General features: G+C 40.4%; 1 protein-coding gene and 1 long non-coding RNA gene across 2 annotated transcripts in view; one reads left to right on the forward strand and one right to left on the reverse strand.

The window, feature by feature from the left end:
* LOC128854619 (uncharacterized) overlaps window positions 1–26,084 on the forward strand; it is a 236,304-nt gene that overhangs the window by 128,626 nt on the left and 81,594 nt on the right. The gene's annotated exons all lie outside the window — the stretch shown is intronic.
* The window catches only part of DPT (dermatopontin), a 32,235-nt gene continuing 13,821 nt past the window's right edge, over window positions 7,671–26,084 (reverse strand). Inside the window, exons 3-4 of the mRNA XM_009556962.2 lie at window positions 19,386–19,493; window positions 7,671–13,913 (exon numbers count right to left, since the gene is read on the reverse strand). Coding sequence (XP_009555257.1) covers window positions 13,847–13,913; window positions 19,386–19,493 — 175 coding nt within the window. The 3' untranslated portion in view covers window positions 7,671–13,846. The remainder of the gene's footprint in view (window positions 13,914–19,385; window positions 19,494–26,084) is intronic.

The following is a 26,084-nucleotide window of genomic DNA, read 5'->3' on the forward strand; positions in this document are numbered from 1 at the left end:
GGCTTCGAAACCTTAGATTTAGTGTTGAAAAATATGCCCATAGTAGCTCAAAAATGAGGCAGTTTCTGCCTTACTGAAGATTTTCCGTTGAGAATTCCTGTGCAAGGTCTGCCAGTGTCTGGTGTGCTTAGCCTACTGTATGAAGGCTGCCTGGATCACCACTCTCTGTGCTGTGCTTTTCATTCGCTCACTTCTGGACCTGGTCCAGTGTCTCTGACATCCCTCCATTGATTTCAGCTTGCACTGGATTAAACCAAGCAGTTGCCTTAGCATATTCATTTCATGATTACTTGTGGGATATGTTTTGGAGGTTATAAGGGTGCTGTCTGTTAAAAATATCTTTATAGTTTGGCCTTATAAAAATGCAGTGCCTTTACCATGTTCCCATGCCTTTATTATTATCATTATCAAGTTACCCCTTTTAACCATCTGTGATTTAAAAGTGGAAAAACCTTCCATTACAAAAACATAGCTACCTCCTACATAGAAGAATGTGAGTTAGTATCAAGTCATTAGCTGTGGAGCATTTTGACTTGGTTTGTGAGCAGTCATTCTAATCCACCAGCCAATGCCATTTCCAGCAGGTGGGTCTTGGTTCACACTGCTCCACACTCTAAGTTTCCTTAAGCTCTGTAGCCCGCAAAAAGCTGTGCTAACTAGAACAGTGACTATACCCATATGTCAGTAGCTATCCATGGAGGCAAGTTTCAAGCACACGGAGTTAAAAAGGGTTCACATTTTCTTGGCAGCTTTATGTCAACATCTTCAAGTTACATCTAGCCTTGACCTTCAATATCTGGCTTGGGACATTCCAGAGTGCGATTCCTTAAATGAATGGTACCAAGAACTTGGAGCTCAGAGTCTGATCTCTCTCGTTTGGGCTAGCACAGAAGAAGTACATACAATTGCACTGTGTTTTTAAAGAGGCAGTTCCACAAAAAAAAGTGTAAGTACCCAGTTAGGTGCCTCAGCACTTCCTTTCAAACCCCATCCAGCAGCTGTTTTAGTCAGACATACCTTATTTTTGTATGTGTTTGAATCTTCCAGGAGAATCCTGACTAATTTATGCTGCCTGGCACAAACCCAGCTGCTCAGTTTCAGTTGGCTCCAACCTTAAAACCCAACAGGGTTCTCAGGCATCTTCCACCTGCAGGACTTAACTGTGTAGGCATTCCTTGGGCTAGCAGTCTGGTTCAGTCTGTGCACAAGACAGCAATGGTTAAACTTACCTAGGGTGTAGGTGAACCAGCTTGATGTCCCTCCACTGCCTGATTTAGAGTAAGAATTTGCCTTCAGATTTTCCACTTGCTGTTAGGCTGCCTTTTCTTCTGGCCTGCATAGCTTGTTTTGCTGAAGCCCCTCTCCTTTGCATAAAAACATTAATATTTGTTAAAGGAAATTGCTTTTTACCATTTAAAATGTGAGTTGATAAGTTACTCTCCTTTGAGGGCTCAGTGGATGGTAACAGTATGCTGTTGTGGGCTTGCACAAGAAGTTATTTTCTTCTGAGATAAGTGGAGGCAGTAGGCAAAGCAGTCCTAGATATGTGAGAAGGTTAAAAGGTGGTTAATCTCAATCAGGATCATAACCACGGAAGCCTCCCTGTGTTGAACGGGGCAAATCCATGTATACACACATGCAAGTCAAGTTCACTGCTTCCTGATAGCCTTTCCCACCTGGGAACCTTTCTTCCTTTCCAGGAAGAGCCACGTATTTTGAAGGACTCTACATAAAGTGTGTAACAAACAGTTTTTCATCCACCAAGTCAGCACTAGTAAACTGTAATTAAGCAACTGCATATGGTAGTATCCTTCCCTGATGGAGGGACTTGTTTTTCCCCTCCTGATAGGAGTTAAGAACACTTAAGAACCTTTGCCCTCCTTACTGCAGTGGAGATGTACAGTGATGGCTGGGGAAAGTGTCCTTTGTACCATGTGTATTACCTGCAGCAGTTGAACAGTCAGTACCCCATGGATGAGAGGTGCAGCCCTAGTAACTTAGCAGCAGCAGAGTAGCTCCATATCTCTGACCTGAAAGATCCTAGCCCAGAAAATAGGTAACTGGCATGGCCGAAAAAGATGGCACTTGCCTAGACCACTGGTACAGCTTATCTCTCCAGCAAATGATTCCTGAAGGGTGTAGACAACAAAAACCGACTCACAGCTGGCTTATTGACACTATCTGGACATGGTATCTGGCCTAGCAGTAAAAGGTAAATAGGTAGGCTGTTGGTTCCTGGCTATGGCCAGCATGGCCATCCCACAGGCAATAGCCATATTTGATGGGTTAGAAATGGTCATCTGAATGGGGAACTTTGTGCTGTTTGTTGCATTGTGATGACTGTGCTGACTAGCAGGCTGCCACACTGCTGTGTTAGCTCCAGAGGGACCTGTGGTGCAGCAGAACCCAGAAGAGCCAGGGATGATGATCTTGGCATCAGTACTATAGGCAAGCAAAAATGCCAGAGCATGAAGTCAGCACTATCACACTGTGATTCATCTGATCTGTCATATTTAGAGGTCTCTTCCTGATTTCTTCTCATCACAGCATCTTAAAACCTCACTGTTGTCATTGCATTTATTTGTGGACAGTACAATTATGTTTACTATCCTTGATTTACTGAAAGAAAGATGAGATGCAGAGAAACACAAGGCATGTTTCATATGTCTAAGTTATGCATGAAGCAAAGCACAGTCCTAGTGTTAACTGAGCTATCCTGGAATCAGGCAAGCTGTATTAGCTGAAGTATGAGCTTGGATTTATTAGCAGCCTGGGCACAATGGAAGCACTAGTTTGAAAATGTGTCTTAGCATTTGTGTGGGACTTTTAGGAGTATCATCCTGCTTACAGTTTACAGATCTTTGTACTTATTCTGCAATGTGGCATGGGAGCGTAACCCAAGTAACCTACTCCATTCACATGGAGAGTGGATGGCCAAGCAGGAGCCTCTCAAGACCCTGGCTAGCACTTTAACCACTAGGCACTCTTTCCATGGAGACTATTGACAGTGGGACTGTTCATAGTGCCTTATAAGAAGGCTTTTCATGGGACAAATCACATCTCAGTCCTGCCATGGATGTCTGTTCCCCAGGACTCCTTTATTTTGTGGAGGTTTCTTTCTTCCATTAATTCCTTCCCTTCTTTCTTTTCGCTATGAAACAGTCTCTGGCATGGTTCAGACATCTTTTGCCTTGCCCAACATTCAAGAGACAATTTGCAGCGTCAATAGCTTGTTGGAGCATAGTCCTCTAAACAGAATAATGAATTTGTTCCCTCAATCAGAAGACTTGGTAGGAATCAAAGGCCTTTGCCAGGTGAAGCCTGGAGGATGACACAGGTGTTTCTGCACTGTATTTTCAACACGAAAGCTCCCTAAGAAAAAGGCAGTTGTAATTATTTTTGCTGGAATTATCTTCAGGCTTATTATTCTGTGCCCGCACAAGCACTCTTCAGTTTTTAAGATTTCAGGCAATTGACTGCTTCACTAGCAAAGCCTCATGATGACTATTCCCTCTTAATTTGTTTTTAATTGGAGTTTTCACATTTAATCAATGTAACATTTATAGAAAACATTAGCTCTCTTCCTACTGTCAGGTTGACTACACATGGTTTTAGGGTATATATTTCCACTGTCCTCCCTGTCAGGGCTCATTCTGGTTTAGACATGTGCCTGGCTCTGGCATTCAAATCTATAGTTGAGCTTAGTGTGGGATATGAGTGACCATGTCCATTGTACCAAGCCTACGCTAATAATGAGGCAGATGTCACCTTCTTATCCTTTCCCATCCCCTATCAATTTCAATTTCCAAAAGTTTTTTCATTGTCTATGCAGAAATCAGGGAAGTACAGTATCTCATTGCAGCTGAGGAGTTAAGAACACTGAGGGTTTGATTGTGTTGTACACTGCCTGGAGTACCACCTAGCAACACCCAAGCAAATGCCAAGCAAAGTAGCTGGGATACAGAAATATATCTAATCATGACAGAATGGGCCACGGTGGGCTAATTTACCTTCCTGCTCTAGAAAATTGTCAAACAGCATTAGGCTTTGTATCAGGAAGATATAGGTCTCAGCAGAAAAGAAGACCCAGGAGTAGAAAGCAGCCTGTTTTCTCATGACAGCTATCTCTGAAGCACTAGCCATATTTTATAGTTTTCAATTAACTCAACAGAAGAAGTATGATAAAATTCTTAATGTCAAGCTCTGACCAACTGAAATTAGACTACTCTAGCAAGTTCATTTCAAGATTCTCTAGTGTGTCAGCACCACACTGCAGTTTGCTGCCCATTATGCTAAGACCCTTACTGACAAAGAGAGACAAAGGGCAATTCAGAACCAGCATGGGAATTGAGGCATGTCTTCCATGGCCCATCCTTTTATCTCAGAGTTTTTCGCTCTGAAAGCATTTATACCTTGGATTTTCTTTAGTTCTGCTCGTCCTACGCTGTATCATTATCCTCTTTGCTTACTTTACTTGGTCCTCCAAGCAACAGACTGAAGGCTGAGTCAGTTTTTTTAGTAAAGCAGGCGGGAGAATAATATATATTAGTCACTTGCTCTTTTTTTCTTCTTGCTTGATCAAAAGAGCTAATTCCTTTCCACTGTAAACTTTCAGCTCACGAAGATATAAGAACAACATCTCATTATCTTTGCACGCATTCATACAGCACATTATGGAAATATGTTATTAGCTTTATTGAATATGTATATAGAATTTGAGCATTGTGATACAAGTGAATGTTTCTGACTTTGCAGCATTAGAGTTGCTTAAATCTAACACGAGTAATTAGATCAACAGGCACAACAAACAGAGAACAAGTGCACATATATACTGTTTAAGTGATTTGATATCCTTATGATAAAGTCACCAGCCTAGTGAATGAAGGGAAGGTTATGGATATATTTTTCCTGGGTTTTGGTAAGGCTTTTGATACTGTACCTCACAGCATTCTTCTGCACAAGGTGTCCAGCTGTGGGGCAAGCAGGTTCATGGTGCTCTGGGTGAATATCTGGCTGAAGGATGGGGCTCAAAATGTTGTAGTGGATGGGGCTACATCTTGCTGGTGATCAGTCACCAGTAGCGTCCCTCAAGGTTCATTTCTAGGGCCAGTTCCGCTCAATATATTCAGCAGTGGTTTGGATGCAGGAGTGCACAGTTAGCAAGTTTGCTAAACTGGGAGGTATTATTTACTCTCTTGAGGGACAAGAGGCCTTGCAGAGGGATCTAGAAAAAAAATGTAGCATTGGGCTATGATTAATGAGATGAAATTTAACAAGTTAATATGCTGGATTCTGCACCTAGGACAGAGTAATGCCAAGCACAAGGATAAACTAGGAGAGGTGTGGCTGGAGAGCAGCCCTGCAGAAATGGATTTGTGAGTCCTGGTTCACGCCAGGCTCAATATGAGCCAACAATGTGCCCTGACAGCCAAGAGGGCGAATCGCTTCCTGAGGTGCATTAAAGCATAACCAGTAGTCAAAAGAGGTGATTATCCTGCCTCATCTTGTGTACTGTGTGCAGTTCTGGGCCCTACAATGTAAGAAGGATGTGAAGGTGCTTGAATGCATCCAGAGGGCAACACAGCTGGTGACAGGACTGGAAGGAATGTCAGATGAGGAGTAGCTAAGGAGTTTGAGCTTGTCTAGTTTGGAGAAAAGGAGGCTAAGAGGCCATCTCATTGCTTTCTACAGCTTCCCCAAGGAGGGAAAGTGGAGAGGGATATGCTGATCTCTTATCCCTGATAACCATCAACAGGACACAAGGCAGTAGTTCAAAGCTGTGTTGGGGATGTTTAGACTGGACATTAGGAAGCATTTCTTTAATGAGAATGTGGTCGAACACTGGAAGAGGCTTCCTAGAGAGGTGGCTGAGGCCCCAAGCCGGTCCATGTTTAAGAGGCATTTAGACAAAGCCCTTAATATGCTTAAACTTTTGTTCAGCCCTGAACTGGTCAGGCAGTTGGACTAAATGATCATTGTAGGTCCCTTTCAAATGAAAATATCCTATCCTATCCTATCCTATCCTATCCTATCCTATCCTATCCTATCCTATCCTATCCTATCCCATCCCATCCCATCCCATCCCATCCCATCCCATCCCATCCCATCCTATCCCATCCCATCCTATCCTATCCTATCCTATCCTATCCTATCCTATCCTATCCTATCCTATCCTATCCTATCCTATCCCCCCCCATCCTATCCCACCTTCCATCCCTGAATAGATTCAGCTAATTGTGAGAAATTTCTGCCAAACTATTAAGTTGACCACTGGGTGTGGACAGCTGCTAATGAAGATATAATAAAAGTAGAGTCGACCCAAACGACAATTTAGAGAATAACTCTTGGTATTAGAGAAAGATTCGTTCAAAGGCACCAGAACAGTGGTTCCTAACGTGTTAAGGTTATTTTGTTTTTCAACAACATGTGGTGCTCCCACTGAATTGTATTTAAATATCTAAAATTCCATATGGTGTCAGTGATTTCACTGTTGATGTTCATGATTTTTGTTTTTCAGTCATGGCGATTGTTACAATAGTGTGAGGGGAAAGATGGCAAAATGGGGATCTCAGATGGCTTGACAGGAGCCAGGTCAGACTAGTTGCATTGTGGGGCAGTTTGTGTCATGCAGCACTGTTTGGACGGAGTACAGAGCTTGGTCCGCAACACTAACAGTGAGATTCCTTGGCGCTGATTGAGCAGTACAGCCAAGTGCTCAGCTCACACTGAGCAGAAGTTCCACTGTTGCTGAGGTATCCAACCCATTCGTATTAGCCAGAGAACCAGGAAACAAATTCAGTTTAACAGAGGAAAGTAATGATCTGAATTCATGACATATGTTTCTTGCTAGTAATCCTGTGAATGCGCTGTGTCTGTATGAACTGGGTGCAGAGCACCGATGCTCTCTTGGTTACCATTTAAGATTAATGGTGATCTACGTATTTACTGTATCTGCTGAACAATACTTAATTAGTTGAAGCCCCTTTTCTCTTGTCTGCCTGTTAAATAATACAGAGAGTAACTGCAAATTATAACTCAGCTTGTGAATTCAGTTTGCTGTGCTGCAATGTTAAGCGCAGAGTCTGTGATGTGTTTGCCATAGTTCCCACCTGCGGCAAAGGCAGATGTCAGACAGAGGCATATGGAAAGCAAGTAATATTAAACCAGCAAAAGAGCAAACTGCAGGCTGTGCTGCTAAAAATGTTCAGATGTAGCATTTCTAAGAGGTAGAGAAGGATGTTTGCATCAATATTGTCTCATCTAGTTCTCTCCCTGCACTGAAGGTAAAGGAACTTGAGTAGATGACTTTTTTTCCAACTCAGTGCAGCACATTCAGCAAATAAAATCCTTGAAAAAGTCTCTTCTTGATGCCACAGTCCAGCCTGTGAACTATAACAAGTGCAAGTGTGTTACAGTTTAATATGTTTGATTGCTGATCTTGAGTTAAGTTTACAGTCACGAGTCAGTTTCTAGCAGAGGAGCTACCACAACCAGCATTACTTACGCCCTTTGTTGCTTGCTCACTGTTGGCAAGTAAGACATACGTGCTCAGCTGTTCTCTTAGAGCACAGAGGAGGTCAGAAATATGTGACAGAAAAGTGCTCTGTTACATGGGCAAGTGTTTCTCCAAGTCCACCTCAAATTTTCTGTGAGTGCCAAACTCACTCTGAATAAGTAAAATAAAGATAAATAAAGGAAGAAAGACACTTTCTGTGCAAGGTCATGATCACAATTTATTTATTTATGATAGCAGGACCTCCTGCCTGCTGTTGGCTTAGGTCTGAAAAAGATACATGAGCTTTCTCTGTGTGAGAAGGCTGTATTTCCTCACACAAGGAATAGTGTAAACTTTATGAAAATAAATGGATAAGCTTCACGCATTATCAGTAGGCTTTTGACCAAGACTTTGGGCAGTGGGAATGTGTATCTGAAATTGCAGAGTGTTATGCAATTTTAAGCTGTTGGTTTTTTATTGGTTTTATGGTGCTACATGCAGTTAGTCTACATTTGACTTGATAGGGCAGGCAGGCAGAGAAGGTTGCTGCACCAGAATATTTCCATAGCTGTAGGAATAACAGGAACACAGGAGAGAGACAGTGAAAGCACGGGAAGAGAGCTTCAGTGAAAAATCATGTGAAACGAGAGGATGAGAAGCTTGCCCGCAAAAATGACAGAGGAGAAGCTAGTTCTTTACCTCCTACTTTATGATACCTTGGCTTGGGTCTACCAAGTTGGGACTCACAGAAGGCTATCTTAGATGCTTTACATGGCCATGTTCCCTGCCTCCAGATGAAAACAGAAGTAAGGGCTAAGGAGGAAAAAAACCTGTGAGCTTGTTTGTTTGAAAACCAGTGGATGGGAATATTTTTCACCCCTGGACATGGCTGTGGCATCTGTTAAATTTCAGTGGAAGACAAAAGCACTTAATATTGGATAAATTGTATAATTTAGGCAGTGTTTTGCTGATGAATAGGTGTATTTCCAAGTCAAAGCTTGTTCACTTCAATGTGGGTCTGAAACCAAGCCAGAATCTTAAATAACTTCGAACTTTAAAGCAGCTTGAGCAATACGTTTATGTTAACTGAAGCAAAATCTTGTATTCAGCCTCACATAACTGTGGAAAGCTAGAAGTTAATTTCTGGTACTCCATGTTGTGCCAAAGGATCATTTTCTTTAGTTCGTTGAGAATTTATTTGTGCTTTTTTTTTTTTTTTCCCTTGCCTCTTTCTTAATCTGTGATCACACCTCCTCCTTCTACTCACATTTCATTGTTGGCTTATTCCTTCTGTTCTCATCTCTCTGTTTTCTTTGGTCAAGGGTTAAGAGCTCCCAACACAGATTAAAAAATTATATTAACATTATCAGTTTGCTTCACTTGGCAAATCCTCTGCTTTTCAAGGATGGCATTTGATATACTGTGCTGGCTTTTTTCTTTGCAAAGTTATTTGGGGAACTTTATCCAAATTCTTGAAATTTTTCTGGTATTAAATTATCCTAGTCATCTCATCTCCTAAGATAGAGGAGCACACATTTATTTTAAGAAATTACATAATGGCATATTCTTCAGGTGGCTTCATGTCTCTCTTTCACTATTTTCTCTTCAGTTCTTGTCATTTGTCTCATTTTTCTCTCAGATCCAACTCTTGGGCACCTGTGTCACCTTCTGTGTTCTCCACAATTTTGGATGATCTTTTTAAGACCACATTCAGCAGTGTGGTGACTTGGCTGGTTCAAAGAAGACTTGGAGAATTTGATCCTGCATGTAAATTAAAGCTCATATCCTGCAGAAATGTAGTTGTTCTTGTTGTTTTACATACTGGGATTTAACCTATTGACATGACTTTAAAGCTAAGCTGAGCAAAGCTTCTCTTTATTCTTTTTAAATGTTTTAAAGATAACATAAGGTAGAGTGTGTCCTGGTATTTGTGAAGTTAAGTCAGTTAGATTTTTCAGGTAGTGTAGAGTAGAGTAGAGTAGAGTAGAGTAGAGTAGAGTAGAGTAGAGTAGAGTAGAGTAGAATATTTCAGTTGGAAGAGACGTACAATGATCATCTAGACCAAGTGCCTGACCAATTCAGGTCTTTTATGTCTGAGAAACTAGAACTATGAACAGAGTATGCAGTGCCTTGTTCTTGGCACACTCTTTGATTTATTCCCTCTAAGTCAAAATCCATTTTTCCAGTCTTCCTTGTAGAGATGCAACAGCTAAGCTAAGAACCTGAGAAGCATTTAGATGCCTTACTCTTTTACGACTGAACTCCATTGGTTTTGGCCAAAGTTCACAAGCTGGATAAGATTTTAATCAATGATATTCAGATACAGAGATTAGAAAGACAGAGCCAAGCCTGCTGGCTCTGACCCACAGGCACTTGTGCATGACTTTCATGTTCAGCATGTGGGCAACCTTACTGCCTTTTCTAAATTTCTTGATGCATAGGTCCAGATTACTATTCAGATCATCAGCTACACACATATCAGTACCCTGAAACAGTGCAGAATACTGTAACAGTCGGCTGTGTAACTGCTGTCTTGGAAAGTAAATCTAGGCACAAGCGATGTTTTATGTTTGATAATGTGTTATTAGCAGAACTCCTCCTGCCTACGGTTCACACCAACAACTCTAGTATAAAGTGCCACTACCAGTGATGTTCATACTCTCTCTTTGCAAACAGTACTGTAGCCTTAAAGTTGCAGACCAGTACAGTAACGTGTTGCCAGTGCAATAAATATGGGCTTGAAAGAGTTTAAAGCCAGAAAAGGATTCAATGGCTGTGAGTCAAGGGTCAAATTTGAGTAAGTTTTCCTAAGAGCCAACTGGTCTTTTGCCAGGACTTCTGCTTTATCCACAGACTGGTTTCCCTTCAGCTGTCTTGGCATCTCTTTGCTTAGGTGATGCCATGACTCTCAGCCAGGTTTATCTCATGTTACAAAATCCTGAATACTGGACTGGAAGAGGTTTAAAGGTCTCAATTTTACAGGAAATATGTCTTATTTCAACACAACTATGGGTTTGCCATTTCTTTTTTTAATCAATGCGGTGTTGTTAAGTCTGATGTATTTATCCTTAGTCTTACAGTGTTTGATGTCATGTAAACTAATCCCAGCTCTCATTGTCAAGTGAATAAACAAGAATCTCACCTTCATACAAAAAACAAGTTTCTAGGCTAGGCGTTGTTGAGAAGTAATTGAAATATACTATTTGAAGCACTTGAAAAGTACTGAAAGTGAAAAATGTTGGGAGTTACTTATATGCTCTGCAGAACATATGAAAAAAATAGAGCTCTCTTTTTCTACAGATATCTCATGGGTTAATGTCAAGTTAATCTTGAGATTTGGGAGGAAGAGAAGACAATTTGTCCTCTTTGACTATTTGAGGTTGATAGAGTTGTCTCTGATTTCACCAATTACTTATGCTATTCTCTTATTCAGACCTCTCTTCAAAAGGAGTAGATCAAATGCACAATATGGGTTTGACTTGGCCTTCACCAAGTTTCTGATAAAAGGAGATCCACAAAGGGACTCAGTTTAGTGTTCCTCTTCCAAAGCCAGCCCATGCCACTTTTTCTTGTACACCTTTTTTATTTATAGTTAGAAAAGCTCGAAAGGTTCCCCTTGGTTTTTGAAATCTGCTGTGTTTTCCTTTGTGAATGCAAAGATTACCCTGACCTAGTTTATCTAAAGAAATCACTGACAACACTGACAGTATGCCATCTGCAGCCCTTGTAGCACGACTGGGGCAATGCTCAGCATTTATGAAAGAGTGCTTTCCTCTCAGATGTTTGAATTCAATCCATTCCGTTGTTATTCAGTAAATAAAGAAGACTTTATTTTGTGATGTTTTATTTATTAAAAAAGAAGATTTTATTTAAAATGTTAGGCTTGTGTGGGTCTTCAGTAATGCATTGGTTCTGTGTTGGTTCTCAGATCAGGGATGAATTTTACTCTATATAGTACCCCTGCAATGGTATCTGGTTTGTGTTAACTCAAGTGAAAGATCGTTCAGATTTGGTAAGGTGTCCTACACAGATTGAAAGGTTAGGGAAGTCAAAGCAGGCTTGATTGAGTTTTGAAGTCAGTGGCCATTTTCAAGGCAGGCTTGTCATCACCTTGCTCTGTGCTGAGGAATTTGGGCTGCAACTTTATTAGCATAGGAGCAATGTCTTCCTACATGCAAAGATCACCTAAACATTAGAAGTGGATGCTGCTACTTAGATAAAACCTTGGATAAAAACTAAGTTCAGTTCCTAGCTTTACTAACTAGCCGTCCTAGGACTTCACAGGAACCACTCTGTCTCTGCCTTATTTCTGCTTTTTGGGTTTTTTTTTTTTGGTCTACATCCCATTTCTGCCTTCCCCTAAGATACATTCTGTTTCCCACCCACACCTTCCCTCATCTGAGAATTACTTAAGTTTCTGAAGAGGAGTCCTGTGAAATGTATCCTACATAGATGTGCTGCTAGGGTGGAGCTGGGAATAGAGCATGGGTGGAAGGAAGTGACTGGGACAGGGATGAGAGAGAAAGGTGGCATATGGGACAATATGATGCTGCAGCTCCAGTGGACAAGAGAGCAGAACATCTCGTTTCTGTGGCACTGAGGGTCTACATAACCTTAAGCACTGTCACCTCAAAGACCTCCATGAGCCCATTGTGTGCACACAGAATTAAGAACAGCCAAGATAAGAGTATCCAAGATAAAGTTGTGTGGCAAATGGGTGTCCATGTAGAGCAGGTGTTCCCAGAGATGATCTTTCTATGCCTAATTATAGTGCCTGGCCTTTTCCATCAACTCGCTGGTGTGAGTATTTTCTCCTTTGGTGCTGTCTGTTTTGGATCTCTCTTGATTTCATTTGCCTGCCTACCACTTTCAGCTAACAAACTTCTCCAGCTTCTCTAGGCCTCTTGATTTCTCTTTCCCACTGTTACTTACAGGACTCAGCAACCAGCTCTTACAGAAACTCCCTAATCACCATCACGGTCTCTGTGACAGAGGGTTTCTTTGTGTGCAAATTAATAAGCTAGTGTAAGTAAAATCAAGACAGAACAAAGCTACAGCAATGCAAAACCTATTCTTTTATTGGACAAGTGTAGTTTTAGTACTCACACTTGAGGCTATGCTAGTAAATATGTTAAAAATGCTTGGAACATGGAAACGGACTGGCTGACATCACTGCATCTTATGAAGCTTTGCAACCTTAAGCTGGTACGTGGGGTCATCATGGCCCTTGGACCAGCACTGATGAAGCTACTGCTAAGTTTAGTATTGACTTAATCATCTGAGAAACTGAACCCTAAATCCTGGTTTGTTCAAGAGCAAAAATCCTACCTCAAATCTTTCTGGAAGAGATCAATAGTCTTTCTTGTTGAATTACAGCTGCCCAAGTGCTGTGCAGTCTTGAAACGTAGTCAGCTTATCCTTTACAGGGGATGAGATCTGCTATTTGAAGGAATAGAGATCACCTATGTCATCAGCTTTATTTGTCTATTTTAAGCCAAGAATACATTACCAAGGGCAGATGGATCTTGAACAGGCACCCATAGTGGAAACCCAATCCAGCTGAAGAATAGACCCTTGACATCTGCAGTACATATATTTACTGAGAGTGCAAGTGGCTTGACCCTACTCCTAGGTTTGTCCAGAGTAAAGCTCCTGGCTGGTTATGTCACTAGAGACTTTAAAGACAATATAGAAGAGACTCTCAGTAAAGGAAGGTTAGGCTTCTGCTTTTATTGACAGATCTACTCTCAATTTAATCTGGTATTGACATCTTCCAGTGTTATAAATACCTGGAATTCCCCTGTGCAGGCAAACTTTTGTTGCAAGGGAGTTAAGTTGAGAGCTCTAACAGGTAATGCCAGATGCAGAGACCCTCCAACACGGGATCACTGGGTTGGTTCCAAGTACAAAGCAGAGACAGGGAAACCTAATGGGTGTTGGAAAGCTTGTAGTATGTTTCCACCTTATTCAGAGTAACTGTGCTAGGAAGCAGTTTATAGGAAGTTGCTATGTGAAAGTTGTGTGTGTTCGGAATAGCTATAAGCACCTATAAACAAAGTAACTGCATATGCTAGACTTGTGTATCATAAGTGTATCATATGTCATAAGCAATTTTAATTGGGGGATACAATTGCCAGTACTGCTTGAAGAAATCCTCCAAAATCACTGTTGCAAGCACATGGGCTGGCAATTTGTTTACTAGTTTCAGAGGGAAGGAATTGTATCTTTAGCAGACAGCTGATGAGACTTGGTACTTCTTTTGTAAACCTAACCACCCTTCTCCCGTAATCACTGATCCTCATTCCACCCCGTCTGTCCCCAGGCTTTTCAAGTTGGATACACTCGATCTTTTTAAACATTTTGAAATGGGCAGTCATACTCTGTCATCCTGCAGACAATGAATTTCCACTGACGATCCCTGCATGGAAGAGAAACAAGAGAGAGATTAGTAAGCCAGTACTGCAGAGGAAACAACTATACAAGTAAGAATAACTTTGCGCCAGGTATTATGGCAATAAAAACATCTGTCTGCTTTTAGCTGACTTTCCTCTGAGTGCCTGTGTTTTTATGGGCTGGAAGGATATCTGATAGTTATAATTCCTCCAGGCTCCCTTACAAGGTGAAAAAATTAGCTCTCTGAAAAATTAGGTCTCTCTAGTTAATCTTTCAGAAGACAATGACTCTTGATGGTGATCAATCCTAAAATGACTTTAAGTCAGTGACTACCAGGAAAAGGATAGTTCTGTCAAAAGTTATTCTTGTGTGATATATTGCTCAGGAACATGCACAAAGTAAAATACATGGGTATTTCTAAGTAAGGAATTACCAAACAGCAAAATCCACCTTTTTTTTTTTTTTTTTTTAATTTTTTCACCACTACTAGGTTTTCTAGCTGATGTCCTTTATTAAAGATGTGAAGGCATCAATAGTGAGAGAAATTAAATTCACTTCTCATTCTTGAGCTCCACAAGTCACATGAGGCAGAGTAAAGTTTATGAGTGCAAGGAGAGCTTATGCTTTTCCTGCTTTGTGAGTAATTGGATGTCTGTATTCTTTCTCAGGAGAGTGATATGAGATCTCCTAACAATTTTTAGTAGGAAGAATGGCTGGAGCAGCAGGATTCAACAGTGGAGGCTGGTGTTTTAGTGTCCAATAACTGCAACAGGCTGCAATTTTCCACTTTAGCTTAGTGTGCATAAAATTTTCCCTTGACAAAAACGCATGAGTTTAGGGGATCAAATACTGTCCTGCTGTGAGGCTAAGGCTCAATTTAGGCTGTTTGGTACTGGCTCACAGGACTTGAGATGACAGCTGTCATTTAACTCTGAGAGGCCTCTGAAAGTTCGGATTCTGCTAACAGTTACTTCCTAAACCTGAGGAATGGATAGGTAATACTGCTGGAATGGTTTAATAAGGGCTTGGTTTACAAGTCCTCTGCACAGTCCTGGTTTTCTGGTGGCCAGGTCCAAACAGTGAGAAAACTGATGCAAAACCTGCTGCCTCTTGGGATGTGTTGAGACGCCCAAGCCCAGATTTTGGGTTTAATTGCTCTTATATAGTTTCTTTGACTATGTGACTCTATACTGGAATAAGATTAATTTTATTCTTAAGCTCTGATTTTGACTTCCATTAAATAGGTTTTTTTAATTAGAAATTTGCTATGCTACTTCAACAGTTTATACCGAATGTCATTTGGAACTGGGTTTGTTTCATACTCATCAGCGGGTCTGTATTTAGTTATATAGTGTTTATTTTTTGTTTTCTTTAGGACTATCCTATATTGTTTTTAATTGTAATTGCCTCATAAAACTGTTACCAAAGTTTAATGAAATGCAAGATTTAGGAAGTCCTTGCTTTGGACTATGTGCATGCTCTTCAATGACAATTATTACTCTTTTGGTCACTGAGCTACTCAGAGAGACCAAAAAAAAGATGACTTATATGTGGATTAACAGGACTATATGAGTCAAAATTATAGTCTGCTAAACTAGCACCCGTTGTCAGAGAGAGTTTTAGCTCAAAAGCTGAGGTGAAGTAATTTTTCTAAAAAGAGATATAACAAGGTTAAGAGTCAAGTTCTTTAAAATAAATGCATTTTAGTTGCATGAATTAATAACATGCATTAAAATATTTATACAGAATTATTTCTGAAGTTGTAAATTAAGCTTGAACTTGCAGACACTTGGCCAATAGGTTTATGTATGTAGCATCTTAATTTATCTTTTTTTGCATTACTTATATTTGAAGTTAAACATATACAACCAGCTTTTCAGGATGCAGACAGTTACTTTGTACCATTTGTGCTGTGTTTAATTCAGTAGTTATCTGCCTTTTTCAATTTGTAGATCCCTTAGAAGTTTTCTAGTGGAACTTCATATCCCATCAGGAATTTCACTATGTGGAATACTCTAAAATACATATGAACCTGCCATTGCAGATCCTTAATATCAGTTTATAAGTCCCTCCAAACTGCTAATTCCATACATTTTCCTTGGGATGCCAACGCTGAATTGTCACTTTCACTCTCCAGCTGTCCTGTGGATGTTATAGGGAAAGTATCTTTTATCTCCAAAAGTTGCTGAATAATCTGTTTCCAATTAAGTTTAAAAAATTTTATGATTTCCTGTTCATTATGAGTTTGACAAAATCTTTTCTTTTGTCATATGAAACTTATTAGGAACCTAAAATACCTTATAATTTAGCTCAGCAGAGCCTGATTGATATCTAACTTGTCCAGGCCTTTAGAATATACTTAGTGTTGGGGTGTCTGGGTGTTGATTTATCTTGTAGTCATGATGTCTGAGCAGTTAAGAAATTACCAGCTGTTCAGGTCACCCAAAGAAATGGAGCAGGGAAGAGTTTTGTAAAAGAAATGAGCTTATGACAGTTTGAAGGTGTTGTTTTTATACTATGCAGTGAAGGACAAGCTATGGCACCTACCGAGCACATCTAGCAATCCCCAGCTTCCTGGCCAAGCTACTCATTGCAGGGTGGCTTGTGAACACTCCAAGGGTGCTCTGTGGACTTGAGAGACTGATCCAACTCAGATGCAATCCCATAACAAGGCTCCATGACAGAGCTATGCCAACATCACTTAGCATGTTTCAAACCTCAGGGTGAAGCTATTTTGAAACTATTTTGATTTTTTTTTTTTTTATTTTGGAAGACATTTTGCCCGGAGTTTACAATGTGCATATCTATGTGGGCAGTTTCAGTTGTTTACAACCTGCTTCACATACCCCATGACCACCTCAAGAACTTGACTGTATCAGTTCATCTAACAAAAAATACTGCTCGTCCCTGCCCATTGCCTTACTTATGTCCATAGGCCATTCTGTCTGCATCAGCATTATCACCATGCTCCCAAATGTGCTTCCAGACATACTTAAAGCCCCTCTTAAAGCCTCTGCTAATTCTTTCCAGCTGCTTTGGTCTTGCTTTATAGACAATTGTTTTCTCCTTTCGACCTGTTTAAAATTGGACTGATAAACATTAATATTAACCACTTCTAAAATCTGTTCTGCGCAGATGAACACTTAAAACCTTTGACAATGAACAGCAACTCCTTTATTCATTCCTGATACACAGGTGTGGAAAGAAAAGGAGGTGGAGATACCACTTTTCTAAATTTTGTACAGCTTTTGACAGATGCATCACATGCTCCCTCAGATAGCTGTGCCTCAGCAGTGACTCCAGTGATGCAATGTCTTAGGGAGCAGGAAGAGAGGATATGATTTCAACAATTTTATTCAGAAATTCTAAAAATATCTAACTGTTTGAAGTGATTAGGAAAACTTAAACTAGAATACCTTCAAAAGAGGGGGTTGCGTCTGTTGTTAGCTCAAGAACATTTGCCATCATGAGCTAAATAGTACAGACACAAGTTTAACGTATTTGAAAATGAAAAGAATTCTCAAAATCTACAGCGTGTTTACACAGACAAGCTGCAGGTGTACATGCTTCTGGTAGACTGGGATTTGGAATATTTTTTTTAGCTCCAATGCTGCCTCAGTCAGCTGCAAAGAACCATTTAGTATGACAAAATATGCCAGATTTTGCAAGTAACTCAGGAGAGTTACTACACAACTCTGAGTTATGAACTGGCATAGATGGAATTTTTATACTTCTTAGGCAAGGCGACACAAATTGGTTTTAGTCAGTTTGGAACCTGGAGGCCAGAAAGTTCATTGGCCCAGAAAAGTTTCCTGGATGGCAATTAATAAAATATTTTCTCTATTGTTTTTACCCGCTGCTATTGCAGGTTCCTCTGTGGTGTCACAGCAGTGGTAGGACAAAGGTGGTAGTGGCTTTTTCCATTTCCGTGTAATGTGGTCCCATAATCTGTGAGCATCTGTACTCCCAATGTGCATCTCCATGATGCTGCCACCACTCCTAGCCATTCGCCCCACTGCCACTGTGTTCTAGAGGCTGTGTTAAGCATTCAGCAGTGACAGACAGAAATCTGCTCAGAGGCATCAGTTACCTCAGCTGCTCTGTTTTCCAGGCTTCTCCTTGCGATTCCTGACTTTACCCTAGTTCACATCTGGTGGAGGCTGGAATCCAGCTGCAAGGGAGTGCACTGTCTGCATTATCTCCCCTACTGTCTGCCATTGCCATAAGGAACAAGGATAAAGGATAGCACTAGGGAATATTTAAGAGAAAAGAAAACAGAACAGGGATGTCCCTTGCAACCTTGTAAATTTTTTACCCGAAGGGATGAACAGATACCTTTGAGTCAATTAACTGAAGGTTATGCTTCTGTTTGTAGGAAAAATTTGCAGACATGGCTTCCATTTGTTAATAAACAGGATAATGAATTTTAGCCAGAAAATTACAGTTATGGACCTGCAGCAGTCTGACAATGTGTTTTCATTTTCAGAAAGATCATCTTGGTTTAGGTAATCTTCTCGCTGAGGGGATCCCTAGTGAAGTCTAGCAACCTGAGGGCATCATAGTGACAAAAGCACCTCAGCTTCTCTGAGTGGTATTGAAGACAGCTCGAAATGTTGGTGTGTTTAAACTCCTCCTTCTCCCTTCTCTCCCTGCTTCTCCTGTAGCCAGTTGTGGCAACGATAAGCCAGTGCAGCACACCTCGTCTTGCTGTCTGTGCTGTGTTTGATTATGCATACTTTAATATACTGGGCTGAGGTGTCTGACAAAAACATAAGTAAAGAAATACTCACAGCTGATGTATTAGAAGTCAGCTCAAGAGGCAATCATCAAAATCCAACTACAAATTCACTAGCCACAGGGTCTCATAGGGCCTGGTTAAGTTATTACCAGGACTGATCAAGAAAAATAGTGAACTAATTTTCTGGAAAGGGTTCTATGTGCACATCATTGAGTTAATTCCTGGTGTTGCCTCAGATGTGTTAGAATTGTGTTGCAATGGACAGGGTAGCTTACAGCATTCAGATTGCAGTTTGTATGGTCTTTGCATGCTGGCATATTCCCTACTTTTCTGCAAAGAAAAGTGGGCCAAAATAAGTCCTTCATTCCCTGAAAGGACAAGGTGTTCTAGGTTAAGTTTTCAGTGGGCTAGAAAAAAAGGTGCTCTAACTAGAGGCAGGTGGGAAACAGCACTGAAGATCTGAGAAGCTTTGTGGAGTTCAGATTTAGCCAAGCCTACTATTGCTACGTATTTCGTGACTCAGATGGACATGGCAGATTATCTGCTTATGCATGAAGATGCCCTTTTCTTGATACACCTCCCTGGACAACTAGCCACATGCACAGTGAACTTTTATACTCAGAAATTTTAGGCTGATGCTGAGTACCACACTAGATGATGTGTAGTCATGCACTGTTTGGGAGAAATAGAAAAAGAAAAAATCTTTTTTTTTTTCCCCCTCTTCCTGCTAATTTCTAGCAAAACAGATGAAAATCAAACCTGTCCACAGCAGAGAAAGTTGTGGTTGCCCCACGGATGTAATAGTCATAAGTGTACATCATCATGTCCATATCTTCTCCATAGTGTCCTGGATACTCTGCTGTTAACCTTTACATTAAGGAAGAAGAAGATAAAATAATTTACCACCTTATAGAAAAGTTCAGTTGACTGAATGCGATTCAAACAGTAGATTTTTCTTGATTCTTGAAAGTTCTTGTTTCTTAATAGCACCACAATCTGCAATCTGACATATAAGATTGTATTTCTCTTCTACACAACTAATTCATGTAGCTCTGTGAATAAGTTTCAGTAAGTTTAGAACCGTTAAGAGCATATTGGAATATTCGATGTACATACATCTGTAGGTCAGGGATAACAGCAGACTGAACAAGAATGTAAACCTTGTCCACTACTTGCTTATTTATTACAGGGATTTGCTCTGGCCTCTTGTTAGTCTGTTTGGTTTGCTGCTGTACAGCTCTGTAAATGTTGCTAAGTCAAATAGCTACAAGCACTCATCCATTTATGAATTATATTAAATGAATATAGCAATTAATCCATTCCTTTTTGTTCTTTTCGCCTAGTTTATAATGGGAAAATATTAGCTTGAACAATATTTGTGCAGTGTATTTTATCTAAGAAGCCCAAAGGGCTATGCGCTTATTAATCAAATTATGGTTTCTACTTCCCTGAGAATCAGGCAAGTAATACCATACTTGGTTTTACAGATAATGAACATACGCAAGAAGAGGCTGGGACTTTGACCAGTACTTCATGTCAACATTATGTTAGAGGTCAGGAATGGAAACCTGGCACTCAGTCTTTCCCTGTATTACACCATTTCATGTGGGAGTTGCTAGTGGAGTTGTCAACTTCACTCCGAAGCGGCACAGGAAGAATCAGATTCTGTGTAAGGGAGACAATTTCCCTGTGGAAGTGAACGGGTCAAATCCTATTGGGACCAATAGGGTTAAGATGCCTTTGCAGAAATCCTGACAACTGTTTTTCTGATTTAATTCAACCCTGCTGCAGTACTTGAATGATGCTTGAACGTGATCCTAGCACGTTCCAGCCAGGGACCCATGTGTGTGTTTAGGTTTTGTTAAATCAGTGGGATTTGAGCACAAGCTTAAATACTTTACTCACTAAGAATATAATTATTGGGATGGTTTTAAATTTTTAAAATTAGATACTTTGAGCTTATTTGGAGCCCAAACCGATAACTGTTAGAATACTCAGAAACTGAAAGTTCACCTGAAAACTGAGGGACTTAGGAATACTAGAGTGCTTTCTCCTAGAGATATTTACAATAACAAAAATTCCTCTGAAACTGCCACCACTCTCTTAGCATTTGAAATGTATTTTTGATCACTTTGTTTACGCTGTTCTTATGCTGTTTACATATTCTTTCTAAAGGAGATATCAATTCTAGGTCATTTACAACTTTTGAAAATGAAAGAAAAACACCATTCAGTAGGAACAGAGTTCCTAACAAATGATTATTCCTTGACAGATGAAAAATGAGACTGAGTTTGAAACTCAAGCATAGCCTCATAAAATCCGTAAGTCTCAAAAGTCAACTTCTTTGAACCCATCTTGTGCTTCCTGCCCTTCAGCCATGAGAATCATCAAAGAAACTACTAGTGGTAGTACAAGAACATCCGTGCCCAAGTGGCTTTGGGAGACAGAAGATCAGGCTTGGCCACAATATCTATTGTTAGAAATCTGATGAAGGGTGCATGAATTTGCAGAGCCTTTGCAATGCTGTGCTGTTGATGAGAAATATACGACAGTATTTCACAGGTCATGCAGGTCGTGCAGATCACTGCTGCGGCTAGGAGAAATAGAAGAGACCATGCGCACTGGCAGCTATTAGGATGGATAAATAGGTAGAGTCTTTAGCATACTTCACAAAGCCTGACCTCTACTACCTGGTCTGTGTTTTATCTATTTTCCAAGGCCTCAAGAAGGATTTTTTTGCATGCTTGAGTCTCCCATAAGTGAAGTCATAGATCTGAGTCTGGGAACCTGAGAGAATTTCTGGATCCATAGCCAAAGGCCAGGAGAAACCATGGCTAAATCTATGCTGGCAAATTGAACAACACTAGAAAATGTTTCTGGGCAATATAACTCGATTGCCTAGACGTCTAAATTATTAGAACAATCCCTAGGACAGTTTTAGCCCAGACTTTTAGGGGGACTGGGCTGAAAACTGTGGCTCTAATTCTCCCACTTGCAGAGCATATCTCAGCAGATACCTCAGACACAGTCTGAGAGTTAGCACATGGTAAATACCATCCCTAACAGGGATGAAAAATGCGGACCCTCTGTTTTGGAGGAGAAGAAACTTTACCAGTGTGACTGCTTCATCTGCTAGAGGAGAGTTCTCATATTTAATTTGCTAATTTGTAGCGTGAGTGTCTGATAGAGCATCTTCAAAGATTCCTGGGTCACAGCTGCTTTTTTAGAACATGTGGCATAAAGACCAACTATGGACCAGGATTGCAATTTGCATCGTCCCATCAGTTCCAGGTTTTGGGGCCTTTTTGGGCTATCATTGTGAGAAAACACTAAGGCATATATTTGTGTGTGTTTCATAACATCTATTTGGCATTCAGCAAGGAAAATATTCTGTAATCTTGACCAGCACTATGCACTGGGCAGATGAGACTGCAAAACACAAGGTTAAAAAGCTGCTTTCAGCTCTACTCAGAGACAGACCTTTGAACTTGTTTCATGAGCCTTCCAGTTGAAAACTAAATCTGATGACAGGCTCCTAGTAAGCGTGAAGTGTCTCACAGACCTTTTGCAGAAGCAGGCAGTGTTATTCTGTAGTGAATGGATGCAGTAGGGAACATTAATTTAGCTTCCCTCTCTTTTCTTTATGCCTGCTGTCATCTCTCCCTCCCTCTCTACCAACTTCTTCACATTACTGTTCAGCCTCTTAAGGATCCTCTGCTAAGAAGTGTTTAAAAAGCAAATATATGCAATTACCAAAAGTAAATTATATGGGAACTTGAGCTGCTCTGAAGTTTGTCATGTTACATAGACAGATGCCTACTGATTCTTTTTGTTCTGGAGAGAAAAATTATAAATAGTGCTATGACAGCAATGTGAAGTTCACTTGAGTCTGTGTGGTCTGTCTGTCTAATTCAGTTCTCTTTGATGTTTGCAGCACTCATTTATGAAACTGTTCCCTTAAGCCCATACATCTCAAGGTCATCTGGGTTGCATTGTATTCTTTAGAAGGAAATGCGATTGGATGTCCATATAGCAGGGTTTGGTGGTGTTTCCAAGCCCTTCTCTATTGTCCCCATTTTTGGAATCCTGGGAATAAGTCACACAAAGTGTATCTGCACGGAGAAATGCTCTAGTGTTTAATGCAGAGGGATACTCAGTACTTGATTTTCTTGTCATAGAGGGGAGAAAGGTAATTTAACTCAGCCTTTAAAGCTCTTGTTAAAGTGATCTGCCAGGCACAGGACAGTGGCTCCCTCAGCATTTGTAGCAGCTTGGTGTGCAACCTTATTGTCAAGTGCCTAACTGAAAATACTGTTGTTTACTCTCTAATGCATATCAGCTGCTTATCAACTGTGAACCACCCAGCAGGGCCCTACTGACAGGTAATTTATTTGCAGATGTGATTGCATTTGTGAGCCACGTGTGGCAGTATATGTTTTATACCCAAGAAACATGAAACGAGGGGGACATATTTTTGGTCTAGTTGGTGAGGTTTTGCCTGCCCATGGGAGTCTGGACTCCCAAGGTATCCAAGCCCAAAGGCAAGACCCATCTGAGAAGAGCCATCCACAGTAACCTGCATGAAAGCTTTATAAGCACTTCTGGAATTTGTTTCTTAGGGAAGAAAACTGGAGTAGGGCAGCAGTGAGAAGCTTGGGAATTGCCAGGTGCTGAGATGAAATTGCTGCTGATATTTGGAGTGGTCTGAGGCCTCTAGGAACAAGCTGTGGTGCTTGTGATGCCTGAGAAGGTACAAGAAGGAATGCCCTAGAAGAGAGGCTTGCCAGAGCTGTGAGAAGGCTTGTGCTATAATGATTGTGGGACATAAGCACTGAGTATTTTGGTGTTAAACAAACCCTGAGGAGACAGGGGATCTGTGTAGGGGCTAGCAGGGTGCATTTAGTGGGATCATTTACTAAACCCAGATGTGTACATAGGTGTTAAGCTTGGCAAAGGACTCAAGGGGCAGAAAATAGTAATGTGAGAGCTCTAGCAAGGGGTAGTCTTTTCAATCCATATGATCTAATTGCAAGAAGTAATGTCAAAACCAGAGGAATTCTGTTTTGGCTTTGCAAACCCACGTCAGGTTAGCATCAAGTGTATGGTGTTTGGGCACAAGATACTTGGAGCACTAGTGGCATCGTGGAGAGAGGACAAAGCAGGTAATTATACATTATACAAGTGGGAATTAAAGGCTTGTGAAAACAGATGAAAGTGGTTTGGCATATGTGGAAGAGAGCAGGAAAACCTGACAGAAAAAGATATTTTTATAAAGGGGCTTTTAGCTGTACAGAGTTGATATGTGATGGTTTATCTTCTGACGGGTTTGTACCGCTTCGTCCATCCCCATAGTTTTCTAGTATACTTTACTATAATCCTATGAATCTTGCTCAGGGCAGAAAACATACTGAAGAAAAGGCATTAAACCTTTAACAGGATTACTGTTGTTATTAATTTAGTCTGAAAGTAGTAATGCTTTTTATTTTCCATGGCAAAGAATTACTATGTTAGAGATTAATTGAAAAAAAACCAGTTACTCATTTAGGACTGAGAAGAATGTTTTCTCTTAATCTACAGTAATCTGTGGCTCATTTTAAACAATTGACTTCAGAAATAGTTATCATGAATCTATTTTTTACGTATAAGAAGATCGAGTCACATCAATGGCCTTATTAGTATTATACAGCCCACCCCTTAAAGATATACATGAGATCTGTGGATATGCCTTCCCTTCAGATATCAAGCAGACAAAAGAAATGAGCCTTTTAAAATGTCAAAGGCAGTGAGCAGTAGAGCTCATGGTTTCCTGCTCCAAGTGTTGAATATACTTACTCCCTGCTACTAATTACATTGTTTTGGAGTGCCTTACGCTTTTCACTTCTTGTGCAATTATAGTGCTTCAAGATGAACAGCCCCTCTTGAAACCTTCATTTTCCTCTTTGCTGCTGAACTCCTCCTCTAACAATGCCCAGCCAAAAAAAAGGAGCTGTTCCATTTCAAGAGGAATACCTAAGCTTTGACATTAACTTTTTGACCTTTTAAAAGAAGGAATGTCCCCTAATTGGCCTTACTGTTTCAGATGTTGTTTACAAGTGCTTAAAGAATATGTGCCTCCTAAAGGAGAATTTTGTTTCAAGAGCCATGAACATGCATGTTACATTCAGTAAACATGGGAATTATATGCTCTTCAATCAATTTCAATTTTTTCTCCAGCTGGAAGTCAATGGGCATTCCCTTTTAAAAAGCATACTATGCTGAAAAGCCAAAGAAAGACTTAATAAACCGTTTACAGAAATTACTGCCAATGCTCCTAGTATAGATCCCAGATTGCTAGCTGCCAGGGAAGTAGAAGTGTCCTGGGGCTGCTCTGGAAATGCACAGTTCTTTCATGTGCCCATGTCATGTACATTTAGGGTTTTGAGTTCAGGCTCTACGCCCTGAGATAGTAGGTTTGCCTAGACACACCTCTGCCCTTCTGTTCCCACTCTGTTCTAGTGAACACCACAAAATCTCACAGGGCTGAGGAGCCACTAGGCCAACAGAGTGTGACCATAGCTCTTCTTGGAGGTCAATTTGAGCTAGTGCTATACAGATACAAGAAGCAGCAGAATGCTTAGGGCACCTTATACCTGTTGTCCAAAAATGTTTTATCTGAAATAAGATTAGCCAGCTTTCCAATGTTAAGCAAATGTGTTTCTCCTAAGATATCTCTGAAAGATAGTCCTGGAGATTGAACTGTAAGGCTGTATTTGCTAGGGTATATTATAAAAAAAAAAAAAAAAATCACTTAAATATATATATATTTTTAATACATATATTTTTAATACATATATTTTATATCTATTTTTTTATTAAGAAAAGAGGAGAAGGGGAGGGTCGTAAATTGAGTTGCCCAGAAGAGCATAGTTCCGCTACATCTATTCTGAGTTCATCTCCTGGATTTATGTCTCTGCTATTGGTAATCTCTGAGAAAGTTGTATAGGATCTCATCAGTTTCAATATGGCTTTGGTGGCAGGTTGAGTTAAGAAAACAAATAAGTTCTTTAAGCCCCATAACTCTTGGAAAATGTAATTGTTGCCTGGACAATGTCACTGTGACAGAAGCAGCCATAGCTCCAGACAGACCTTCTGGCACTTGGACTGCTGGTTGTTTAGAGACAGGAAACAGTTATAAACAGTTTGAGCAGACTTGAGGCTGCTCTGACGTGTTTGCTTTTGAGAGTATGGAGTCTAGCTTTCAATTTCCTGGCAAAGAGATAAGTCTGAGCTCTAATCGGATGACTTAAATAACACTATCTATGCAACTGCAATAGATTTGCCTCCTTTATGGTCTGAATTAGCACACAGTTCATTGTACTGTGGTAGCATTCTCTAGCCAGGTAAAATAATGGGAGCTTTTCTGCCTCCAGTGAGAAAAGTTAATTATTTACAGTATGGTAAAGGCACGCAGAATCCATA

Source organism: Cuculus canorus, chromosome 1 (genome assembly GCF_017976375.1).
Source record: "Cuculus canorus isolate bCucCan1 chromosome 1, bCucCan1.pri, whole genome shotgun sequence".
NCBI classification, from domain to species: Eukaryota; Metazoa; Chordata; class Aves; order Cuculiformes; family Cuculidae; genus Cuculus; species Cuculus canorus.